Source organism: Lampetra planeri, chromosome 39, assembly GCF_965212315.1.
Source record: "Lampetra planeri chromosome 39, kcLamPlan1.2.h2, whole genome shotgun sequence".
Classification (NCBI taxonomy): Eukaryota; Metazoa; Chordata; class Hyperoartia; order Petromyzontiformes; family Petromyzontidae; genus Lampetra; species Lampetra planeri.
In genome coordinates, this window is record NC_136145.1 from 8,525,462 (window position 1) to 8,537,180 (window position 11,719).

The 11,719-nt window shown below is 43.5% G+C and overlaps 1 protein-coding gene across 1 annotated transcript; it reads right to left on the reverse strand.

Moving 5' to 3' along the window:
* Positions 1 to 3,263: 3,263 nt before the first annotated feature.
* LOC144731594 (small ribosomal subunit protein eS27-like) lies at positions 3,264 to 7,072 on the reverse strand. Its single transcript, XM_078612766.1, is given in 5 exon segments — positions 3,264 to 3,454; positions 4,236 to 4,346; positions 5,435 to 5,543; positions 7,017 to 7,048; positions 7,051 to 7,072. Coding segments are annotated over 5 exon segments (303 nt in total). The 3' UTR covers positions 3,264 to 3,425.
* Positions 7,073 to 11,719: the final 4,647 nt, after the last annotated feature.

Here is an 11,719-nt window from a genome sequence, read left to right on the forward strand (position 1 = left end):
ACAGACATACATGCAGGCCAGGTGCCAAGTCACCTGCGCACAGGGACAACAGCCAGTGCTGGCAAAACAATCATTTAAAACAACGTCAACTTCATTTAGTTTAAAGTTGAGTGCGCTTGGCGTCCCAGAGCGTTGGGAATTATTGTGTTGTGTTTTTCTCTGCGGGGTGTTTTTTTTCTCAGGCGTTGGGTGTTTTGTTTCATGGTAACAACACAGACGAACCAGCGGACCTGTCTGTGAACGCGCTTTCACGTTGCGCGCCCGAAATCAGCGTTCGGATGAGGTTCTCGCCTGAATGTAAAACTGCTGCTTGAAACGTGACATTGCCAGGAATGATTCGAGAACGATCGACCGTTTGAGATGGACGTAGATCACGCAGCTGAATGCTTGCACCGTTATTTGCTTGCAACTGGATTGATCGCTACCTCCTGATTACTCACGAATCCAGAGAAATCTGAAGCCCGCGACCATCGGCCCTTGTCTTGTGCTCGGCTTTTTATCGTGTCCCGTGTTTGGGGGAGGGGGTGCCATATGTAATGTTTCGTATTCTAAATAAAAAAAAGATAAAACATCGTCGTGTTAAACGCATTACAAGTTAGCGTGTGCCACTTTACGCCTTCGTACATGGTGGATATCTAGCCCTGGGTTGCATGCAACTGGCCGCTGAAACGTGCACGTCTTACAGCAGGGACGGACTCCACTTTCAAACATCGATCTGGCCAGGGATTGGTAGTGACGCATTTCATCAGGTACTGCACGTTTTGTGAACGATTAAACATTATTTGATACTGCTGCGTTGGCAGTGGGGCACAAATAACAAAACGCGAGGCTTGTCGATAACGCTACCTTTGAGGAACATATAAAAGGTGACATTTCAGGCAAGAGCGCATGGATGTGCGATAAAGGGCCATGCTCAAAATGTTGCCCATTATATATTAGTGAACTGATTGTTGTCATGTGGGTGGGGGGAGGATTTAGCCACAGAAGAGACCTGTGTTGTAAAAGGTGAGGCCAGATACTTTTTAACCACGCTTGTTGCATAACTAGTTGGTCAGCTGTGGATAAAGGAGTTGCAGGTGATTCGGTTGCACGGCACTTGGTTAGGTGCCGACCTATCCGCCATGGAAACTTTCTTTCCCCACCACCCCATGTGTCCTCACCACACGCCGTGTCCTCTTCTGATGGTGCAAGCTTGAATTGTGTATTAACCATAAACACGAACCGTTTGCTTTACAGTAGACGTTAAAATATCCTGATTAGCACGATTGACTACGGTGCAAAAGACGTTCAATAAACATACAAAAATAGGCCATGTGTATGCTGGCCATCAGTTCTGGACTCTGAATTGCTCTAAGAATGGCACGGATACCAAATATACAAATTCGATGTATCAGTAACATGTTAAGACCATGTATTAATGGCGAATAACTATGTTCGGTGTTGGGCCTCCACTTGGCTGGGTCATTGGAATTGATTCTAAAACGACTGTTGAATCTTGACTTAAAGCTTTAAAATGCTTGTCGCGACTTTGATTTGTTATTTTTTCTATCTACGTGGCTTTACCGAAAGACCCAAAGAATATCCTGTTGAGTTGTGTAACAAGTAAACCAGTAAAAAAAAGTTTTTCACTATAAATCCTTTATATGCGTGGCGGCTAGTCTTCTCGTCCTCTGGCTTGAGATGGCTGCCACCTATGGGTCAGATGATTGTCTGCCAGTATTAAGCAATTGGTAATTAAATATTTAATTTGTTTTCCCTAAACAGTGTCAAATTTTGGGAATTTTTTTTCACGAACATTGTCACGCACAACGAGTCTGTGTGGAAAATGTCAGCTCGATTGGGTCACGGGAAGTGGGTTCAAAAACGACCGAAAGATTTGCACAGTCGTAAGCAAGCAAGCAAGCACGCAAACAAGCAAGCAAACTTAATATAAAGGATTTAAAAAGAACGAGAAGCTGTTAACATGGGTAAGTGGTCGGACATCATTTGAAAGTTCATGTATCTAAGCAGCCCCATATAGCATCTTATTTTACCCGTTGAAACCATTTTTAATTCGTTTTGGTGGATGTGATCTGCTACATGAAGCATCTTTTGAATTTTTCACGCTCGATCAGCCCACTGCTGGTTGAGGGCTTCCCAATGCCGTGTAATTTGTGGGAGTTGTTTGACCATACTTTATCAAGTTGGTCAGTGCGGGTGTGGTGGAAGCAGGGGTGGTTCGGGACTGCTCAAATCACTGGCCACTGACAGTCATCACTTGGAATTCAACTCGTAGATTGTGGATAATAAAATGGAAAATTATATTTCACAAGTCAGGTGGTTCTGCAGTAGAGCGAGCAGCTCACAATCTGAAGGTCGAGAGTTCAAATCCTGACCATGTATTGACTCAAACCATCCCTCTGGAGATGAAATGAGCACCGCTGTGGAGATCAGGTCTTATCGATACTTACCCCTCTCAATTTCCACGAGCTCACGGCTGCAAATGGGATGACCATTGCCTAAATGTTCTTTTGAGCAAAAAATCACTTTTGACTTTGCTCTGAGAAAATAACACTGGACAATCAGCAGACCAATTGGTCTTGTGGACCTCTGCTGGTGAGACTCAGAAATCAAAACCAGACTTGTTCATAATCAGAATCTTTATTTATCCTCGAGAAATCCGATGAGTTATTAACCTCTTTTTTAATGTCCAGTTTTCCTGATTAAACATGCTCATGGTAAACATTTTTTTACAGCAGGAATAATATGAACATGATAGGGAGGCATGACAAAATGTTTGTCTTAAACATTTTGTGAATGTGCCATTGCGTGTTTGCTGTGGTTGGGTGGGTAGGGATCTGTGTATGCAAGTGTATAGGCGTATTTGTAGGTGTGCGAGTCTTAATGGCGTGGGAGTTGGCACACTGTGCCACATAGCCGGGAACTCAGGTTCGAATCCTACTCATTGCCAACACTGAATTTTATCTGAAATGGTCCTGGGCCTCCCCTAGGTCAACTCAGCCATAAATTAGTACCTAATGTGCGTAAAGATCACCACTCGGGAAACAAAGATGAAAGGCCATAGTTCTGGCCACCCACCCCCTCGTGTGCCATACTGGTCCATTATAGCTATCCAAGGGATCTTTGTATGTGTCTATTTGCTATGTACGAGTAAAATCGACACACTGGACACCCTTGCAAACGAGACATTTCCATCTGGAGGGATTATTTTAGGCGAAATGTATATAAAGTGTGTTCCACTCAAATCACCAGCAACCGAAATCTTTTGTTGGGATGCTTTATTACAATGAAATCAAGATGGGCAGACGGCACCTGTTCGCCGCGTAGTCAAAACTACATCGGCATTATAAACGACACACAATGTTATGAAAATAGTCGTGGGGCCGTGATATCCATCTTCACATCATTACGGGAGGTGGGAGAGACTAATGCTGCTTTCTCCTGAAGGAGCACCCTGCAAAGGAACAGAACACAACATGAAGAGCTACGTCAGACATGACATCAAGGTTTCTGCATGAACAAAGTTTAACTCTGAGCCGAATTAATTTTGGACTGTTTAGGGCAGGGGTGGGGAACCTTTTTCTGCCAAGGGCCATTTGGATATTTATAACAGCATTTGCGGGCCATACAAATTGATCAACTTAAACATTAGCCTGTTATATTTAGTCAAACATTTAATTAACTCACCCCTAATGTGATGGCTGGAACTGCTTCTCTTTGGTGAGGCATGTGATGTTAGCTGGTATTGATGATATTGCTACTCGCAACTGCTTTTCCAGGTTTGCTCCTAGATTTATTGAATTTCGAGTCCTGCCTGCTTTTGCCTTGGCAGGGCCACACCAAATGATTTTGCGGGCCTTATACAGCCCGCGGGCCGGACATTCCCCACCCCTGGTCTAGGGGATTGCTACTCATCTGCATTACCATTGCAATTGTTTACCCAGGAAGGAGGGTCCTGCTAATTTTTCTCAGCAGTGGGCAACGATCATGAAGTGTTTCCCAAACAAGTAATTTTTAAGTTTTCAAACGTGGCAAATTTGAACCGTGATGCCAGTACACTGTGGACTATTCTTGCGAATGACATCACGGGATCTTTAACGTCCACCGTGAGGCTTACAGCGGGCACGTTACGGTTAAAACGCTATCGTGTTATTGATACGCTACGGCATGTATGGCCACTTTTCCAGAACGCCAGCCGGGGGTCAAGAAACTGGCCCCGAGATAGCACCCCTCACCTTCTGTGAGTCGCGCCTTCCCCCCCGTGGGCTGGCACAGCACCGTGGAGCAGCCCACGCACAGCACCACCGTCTGGGCATGGCTGAACACGGTGGTGATCTTGTAACAGCCTGTGGCACACAACACCCTCGTGAGACCTGATTCTGATAATAAGGATTCTAAGATATCTCCCCATTTTGGCTTATCGTTACGCTTGTTTTTGTCCGGGATCGGGTCTTGAGACTTTCAGGTGGGTGCTGCCATGTGTTCACAGTAGATGGCTATATTGCTCCATATGTAATCCCAAATTAGTAATCTGCAAATTCAATTTCAGTACTGGGATGTTTGGCCAATACCAGTTAGTTTTTTTTTTATCTATGGGAGGAAACACATGCAGAACAGGGCAATAACATACATCTCCACCCAGAAAGGCAGCCAAGTCAGGAATCTAACCCAAGCTCTTCTTATTGCGATACTTGAGTGTAACCACAGTTCCACCCTGCCGCACTTATAATCGTGACCAGGTAAACAATATAGGCAGAATTAGAATATGCATTTAGATGAGAGCAATCTGCTGAACTATGATGCTGTTTATAAATGTTCAGTAGAGGCGGGTCAGCAAGTTACAGGCGATGGACAGTAAGAGTTTGAGCGAGTTGTATCCGATACCACCATTGTTTGTGTACAGCCATTGGTCAATCCACTGCTGGATGAGGGTGTCTCCACACTGTGGATTATTTGAGCAAATCGTAATGACTGTGATTGGACAAAAATCGGGTCTCTATATAAAACATATTTTCGAAGAGCAGCAAGGGTCAGACTGTTTATTTTACTACATTGGCAGCGAACAGTGAAGCGAATGGCTGGGTGGCTCAGCAGGAGAATGAGTGGCATGCAATCGTAAGCTTGTGAGTTGGCGTTTGATTCAGTCAACAGTCTCTCCTGGGTTGATAAAATGAGTATCACTTTTTGGGGTTTCCTATGGATAGACTCCACCACTGGCTTTGCAGGGCTTTAAACAGATGAGTACCAATGCCTCAATGCTCATTTTGGCAGGAAATCACTCCGACTTGACACGTTTATTGAATGGATAACGCTGATAGTTGTACAACAGACAATAAAAAAATGATCCTCGGACCACCAGGTAGGGAAACAGGCGTTGGTAACCACCTAAGGTGGTCGAAGAAGATTGACCGACGCTCACTAGCGGCTGCTGTACCTGGGCATTTCACATCCATGAAGTAGGAGTTAGGGCTCTGAACGAGACGCTTCTTCTTGTGTTTCCTCTTCTCTTCGACGAGGGACGGATGCAGTAAGTCTTTGGCGAGCTGCGAGGACAGGCAGCATAAAGCAAAACAAACACAAGGCTTAGATCACAAAGATAGCCACCCGCTTCTATTGTGCGACCCACAGCCCAGGCAAGTGACTTTCACCTTCACGGATGCACATACTTTCACACTGCTACTCTTCACGCAAGGCTTCTAAATACGATCTTCACCAGTTTTAAAAGTATCTTCCATCATTATTCTTTGGGTCTTTCGGTGAAGTCACGTAGATAGGTTCAAAGAAAATAACAAAAAAACTACGTTTCGATCGCAACACAAGCGGTCGTCATCAAGATCTTCCATCACTACTGTATGACACTACACAGCCTTGCAAACCAGAAGTTATCCAGTTAAAACATGTTAGTATAAACACATGAATCCTCTTGACACGTACCTTATGGATTCAATGCTTACCATTCAGATTTTAAAACCGTAATAGTTAAAAAAAAATCACTCTTTCGGTGGCTCTACAAGCTATAAACACACCCACGAACCACGGTGCTTTGCCATTCTCTTTAATGTGCAACGTAAATAACACCCCGACAGATTTCAAGTAACTCAGCTTTAAACAATAAGTGCATTTGATTAAATTCCTATTTAAACCAACACAAGAACCCTTAGCATTAAATACTAACATATTATTTCCAAGAATACATTGCGTGCAATATCAATACTTAACTACAATGAAGTTTGGTACAGTACATAATTTTACAGTAAATTAAACGGGTTTAATGTTACAGTGCACGTAGAGTTGACCAAGACTAAGCCGAGCTCAAGTTATTTTACTTCACAAAAACATCGCGGTTCTACTAATCCCGCCTGGCGGTTCTGAGTGGTGTTAACTCCACATTATCAGGGGCGAGTATATTGAAAAACATTCATCTTTGTTACAATCGGATGATCTCACGTGTTTACAAGTAAACAAAACACTCGAGTGTGCAAACGGGCCCGTAAATCTCAAGCCAAACACACAGTTACAGAATGTTCACTTAATTTAATTAAACGCGACTGAAGTTTAATTTATAACAGCGATAACTTCAGGTCGCCTTTTCCACACGGCAAAAACTACGGACACATTCCCCAGTCAGCATCTGGTGTACCCCAACAGTGCAGTATCCTGTAGTAAAGCTCAACACAAGAGCGTCACCAGATCTCGGTAAAAAAAGACTCCTTACGTCCGAAAAGCACAAAAACTCGCAGATTGTTCCATTAAACCCGGGACGGTTGGCAACCCGGGCGAGACCGCGTTTCACACGCTTCCCTATGGAGGCCTACACCGCGGAGTCAGCCCTCGGCTAGACTAGCCAGTGCCGAGCAGAATTCACGCGGCCGCGATCGGAATCCTGAACGCCGATCTGGCCGCTCGTCGTGCTCAGACGAAGCCCCGCATCTCGCTGCGGCGTTAGGAGTCGCGATTATGGCTGAGGGACGCGAGGAGACGCGGTTAAAGGGAGCGGGAGACGCGCTTCAACTCACAGGCATGGCGGCGACGAGACGCGGCCCAGGGAAAGGGAGAGCGGCGCAACGCGCATGCGCGAAGTGCGAGGGGGTGCGAGGGGGAGGGGCACAGAAGCGCTGGACCAAGTCCCCATCCTCTTTGATTCTTTCAGTAAAGTCACTTAGGTATAAACATTTATTTTATTTCGATTTAAAGCTTTCGTGACTGCAGGGATTAATCTTCTTGGTTCTTTCGGTAAAGTCACGTAGAAGGGAAGTAATAAAATAATAAAAATAAAACAATAAAATAATTTTCACGACGTTTCGGCCACAACGCAAGCAGCCGTCCTCAGGTGAAGAACAGGTCTGTCGAGAAGATAGCGTCTGAATGCATTTCCCATAAATATGCTAAATTCCTCTTGATATGCAAATTATTTTGTCAAGGCGCTCTTCTTCCACGTCCAACCCAGCTTATATATATGCTAAATTCCTCTTGATATGCAAATTATTTTGTCAAGGCACTCTTCCCCCCCTCCAACCCAGCTTAAAAAGACGCTCCAAGCCTGGGGTTGTCATTCAGACTCTGTCTTCTCGACAGACCTGTTCTTCACCTGAGGACGGCTGCTTGCGTTGTGGCCGAAACGTCGTGAGAATTATTTTATTATGTTTTATTTTTATTATTTTATTACTTCCCTTCTATGTGAGTTTACCGAAAGAACCAAGAAGATTTATTTTATTTTTTATATCTCGGTAAAGTCACGTAGGTACAAACATTTATTTTATTTTTTATACCTCGGTAAAGTCACGTAGGTATAAAAAAATATTTTCTTTTTTATACCTACGTGGACCAAGTCCCCATCTTCTTTGATTCTTTCGGTAAAGTCACGTAGGTATAAACATTTATTTTATTTTTTATACCTCGGTAAAGTCACGTAGGTATAATTTTTTTAAATATTTTTTATACCTACGTGACTTTACCGAAAGAACCAAAGAGGATGGCGACTGCATGACTTTACCGAAAGAACGTAGGTATAAAAATTTAAATAAAATGTTTATATCAACGTGACTTTACCAAAAGAACGCAGGTATAAAAATGAAAGAATTTTTTTTTTAATAAAATATTTTTTTAAAAATAAAATAATTTTTTAAAAATAAAATATTTTTTTCTACCTACGTGACTTTACCGAAAGAACCAAAGAGTATGGATCCCTGCAGTCACGAAAACTTCAAATCTTGGCAGCCCCCATCATCAGGGAGCTCCTCCAGCAGGCGAAGCTGCGTTGGCTGGGTCATTTCAGTTTCCAGTTTCATTTATTTGGTACAGCCTTGTGAGCCATTTGGCTCTTGAATCGGGTGCAACCGCAACAAACAAAAACATGAACAAGAAACATCTTAAAGTGACTACGAGCAAACAGAAAAATCCAGGAAAAAACAGCAACGTTGTTTTTTCAAAGTTGTAGAGTCATGTAGCCCACACAGCCAGTCGCCGCATGATGATGAGATTAAAAGGACGCGGCACGGGCTAGAGAAGAGATGGGCTGATGTGGTACAGAAACATGTGGAGTTTATTGGACTTGCCGATGACTGGTCGCAGCGGTGTCAAGATTGGCCTATGTGGAGGAGGTTCGTGAAGGACGCCGCTGGTTGGAGGCAGTCGCATTCCAACAACAACGGAGAACGGAGGAGCGACGCTCACAACAACGAGCAGAGCTCTAGGCGGTTAACATTCAGAGAATTGGCACAGTGGGGAGCACAGTTAGTGCATTTGCCACTCCAAGGCCGTAGCCATGAAGTCAACATTGGGGGGGACCAAATCTTCCAGGGGGTCTGGGGGTCCCCCCCCCATAAAAAAAAAATCAAAATTTGAAAACGAAATTTCCTATCTAAAATATAACAAAAAATTCACTAACACATGGGATGGACTTTTTATAATTTTTTTACAATAATGTATAATATTGTATTGTATTACATTGCTCTGTTTTTTCTTTTTTACCTTTTCTTGTTTTATTGTATGTAACGGCAGAGATTAGGGATTAAAAAAGTACAACCATAACCACAATCATATAAACATAAATCTATTTTATAGCAATATATTGGGGGGGACATTTTGAGTATATTCGAATATTATTATAATTGCGGCCTTGTGCCACTCAACCCATGGCACCTGGCCTGCCAGCGGGCCTTCGACACTTAATGTGGCCTAAAAGTGCATGGGGTGGTCAGACCACCGACACTTGGTGGTTAAACGGCGACGGTGGGTTGATAGTTGTGGTCGGCGTGCAGCGTGCGTATTCATTACTCGGCAAGCGTGGGAAAGGTAAAGATGCAGCTCTGCAAGGGTTCAAGTTTCAAAGTCGATTTTGTTCATTCCAGGTGAAAAACTCGAATGACCTGGGTCCCCAAAATGACAATCAAAACAACATAAACAAAGTTGATGTAATCTAGATCTTAAATGTGCAATGAAAATTTTTGATACTCCGATTGATGCTCCTGCTGTTGTGGAGTGACTCATGCAGCCAGCTATGGCTGCAGGGTTTGGTGGTACATGTTGTTTCTGTCGTTTATTGTGAAAATCTGTCACAGTTCCTATGATCACTGCTACATTGCTTTATGGCTTTATTTTGGTGATTTCGAAAAGTTTTTTTGGTTTGGCCATGTTTGTTAGTTGTAGTACGGAATAAGACTGATTGCCTTAATCTAAGTTGTATTGTGGTTGTTGTTGTTTGACTTACATCCCAGTGGGATTTTTGCACACAGCGTTGGTGTACGGTGGGTTTTCTGCTATATTTTGCTGTCTTTCTTGGATTTTCTATTTACACATAGTCACATAGCCACTTAAAGATGTTTTCTTGTTCATGTTTTTGTTTTCTGTTTGTTGCAATTCCACCCGATTCAAGAGCTGAATGGCTCACAGAGCTACACCTAATAAATGAAACTTAAGTTTTCGTGACTGCAGGGATCCATATTCTTTGGTTCTTTCGGTAAAGTCACGTAGGACGCTTGTGTTGCGCCCGAAACGTCGTGATTTTATTTATTTTATACCTACGTGACTTTACTGAAAGAACCAAAGAGTATAAAGTTCATATAATAACGTTCAAATAAAGTATAGAAACGGGGCAAATGGAAATCAGCGCCTAAATAAGTGTGTCACACAAGCGTTGGGAAATATTCGACGAACATGTTTTAAAGAAAAAAATCCCTGCAGCCGCAAGTCGGGCCCGGGCAGGTGAAGAAGTTTCGACCACAGCGCAGTTCCGGTGAGCTGCTGCTGCGGTAGCCTCCACGAGAGGGAGCTCTAGCCTAGAGCTAAGCTGCATTTGGCCGACTCTTCCTCGTCTCGCAAGGCAGAGGCTGGGGTTATGTACCCTTTGCGACTCAGTCGTATATGGCCGTGACATATTGTGCGCGTTACTAGTTACATGAGTATAATTACCAACACTTTACCCCGTCACACGGGAGTTCATATCTAGAGGTAAAAACATCTGAGTTGACATAGGTTTGGCTAACCTGATAGCCTAGATTTTCAGTTTTCAGTTTAATGTATTTGGTACTAGCTTTACTACCCGGCTTCGCCCGGGACTTGGATTCACCACGCCCGGCCGCCTTTGTCCCCCCAGTTTCGATGTTCACACAGCACACCAGTTATTTGTTTGAGGTTGAGTCGACCTAGGGGAGGTCCAGGAGCGGTTAAAATAATCGTCACCGGTGGTGGCCTTGAGCGGGAATCGAACTCGGGTCGCCGGGTTCGTAGCGCAGCGCGCTACCCGCTACACTACAATGCGTTACGCTTCCCCGTGCGCGGGTCACGTGACAGATGTGACGTCACAGCTCACTTGCCATGCAAAAAATATAAGCATTATTGAGCCCCCCCCCCCAAAAAAGTGTATTTTTATTATTTTTGCGTGGTGTATATTCTGTAAAGTACCCACATGGCAAATTTCCAGTTTGTTGCATGTCGGGAAGTACGCTAAACATTTTGAACAGACACACATAATCACAACTTTGCCTTTGATATATATGGAGATAGCCCTGTGAGCCATTCGGCTCATGAATCGGGTGCAACCGCAACAAACAAAAACATGAACAAGAAAACATCTTAAACTTACTATGCGCAAACAGAAAAATCCAGGGGAAAAAAAAAACTAAAAAAACCCGGCAGTTTTGCAAGACGGAAGAGTCCCCTGTGTGGTTCAGGAACTCGATGCCAATGTCGAGGTCTGCTGGCCACCACAAGAGAGAGAGATCGTGTAATTTTGCTGTCCCTCCGTTGAAGGACTGTGGAATCCGAATCTTTATTTAGACTGGAGGAGGAATCCAATTAGCTATGAAGCTCTTTTCACAGATGTCCAGTCGGGGAGGGTCAGCAAGTAAAAAACAAATAATGCGAAAAAACTAAATAAGTGCAAAGGTAGAGAAAAGGTAAGCAAGTCACGAAAAACAAGTATTTCAGTACAAATTATATAAGTAAGGTTCATAGATTCCGCTTGGGAAAGGCAGCAAAAAGACCCCGACAAAGACAGTCCGAGAACACACCAAGACAACGCAGTAGTCCCTAAATAAAATTGCACATTAAATGTAACTATCGATACACGGGTAATGATCAAAGTCACAGAATTAATCACATTTGCAAGACTGCAGTGGTTTACTATATGGTCTGAAGTTTTGTTCCATGCCCAGTCACACTGTTACTTGTGTCTCTAATGTGTTTCTATTTATCAATCTAGATTTGAAGTCCTGTATGG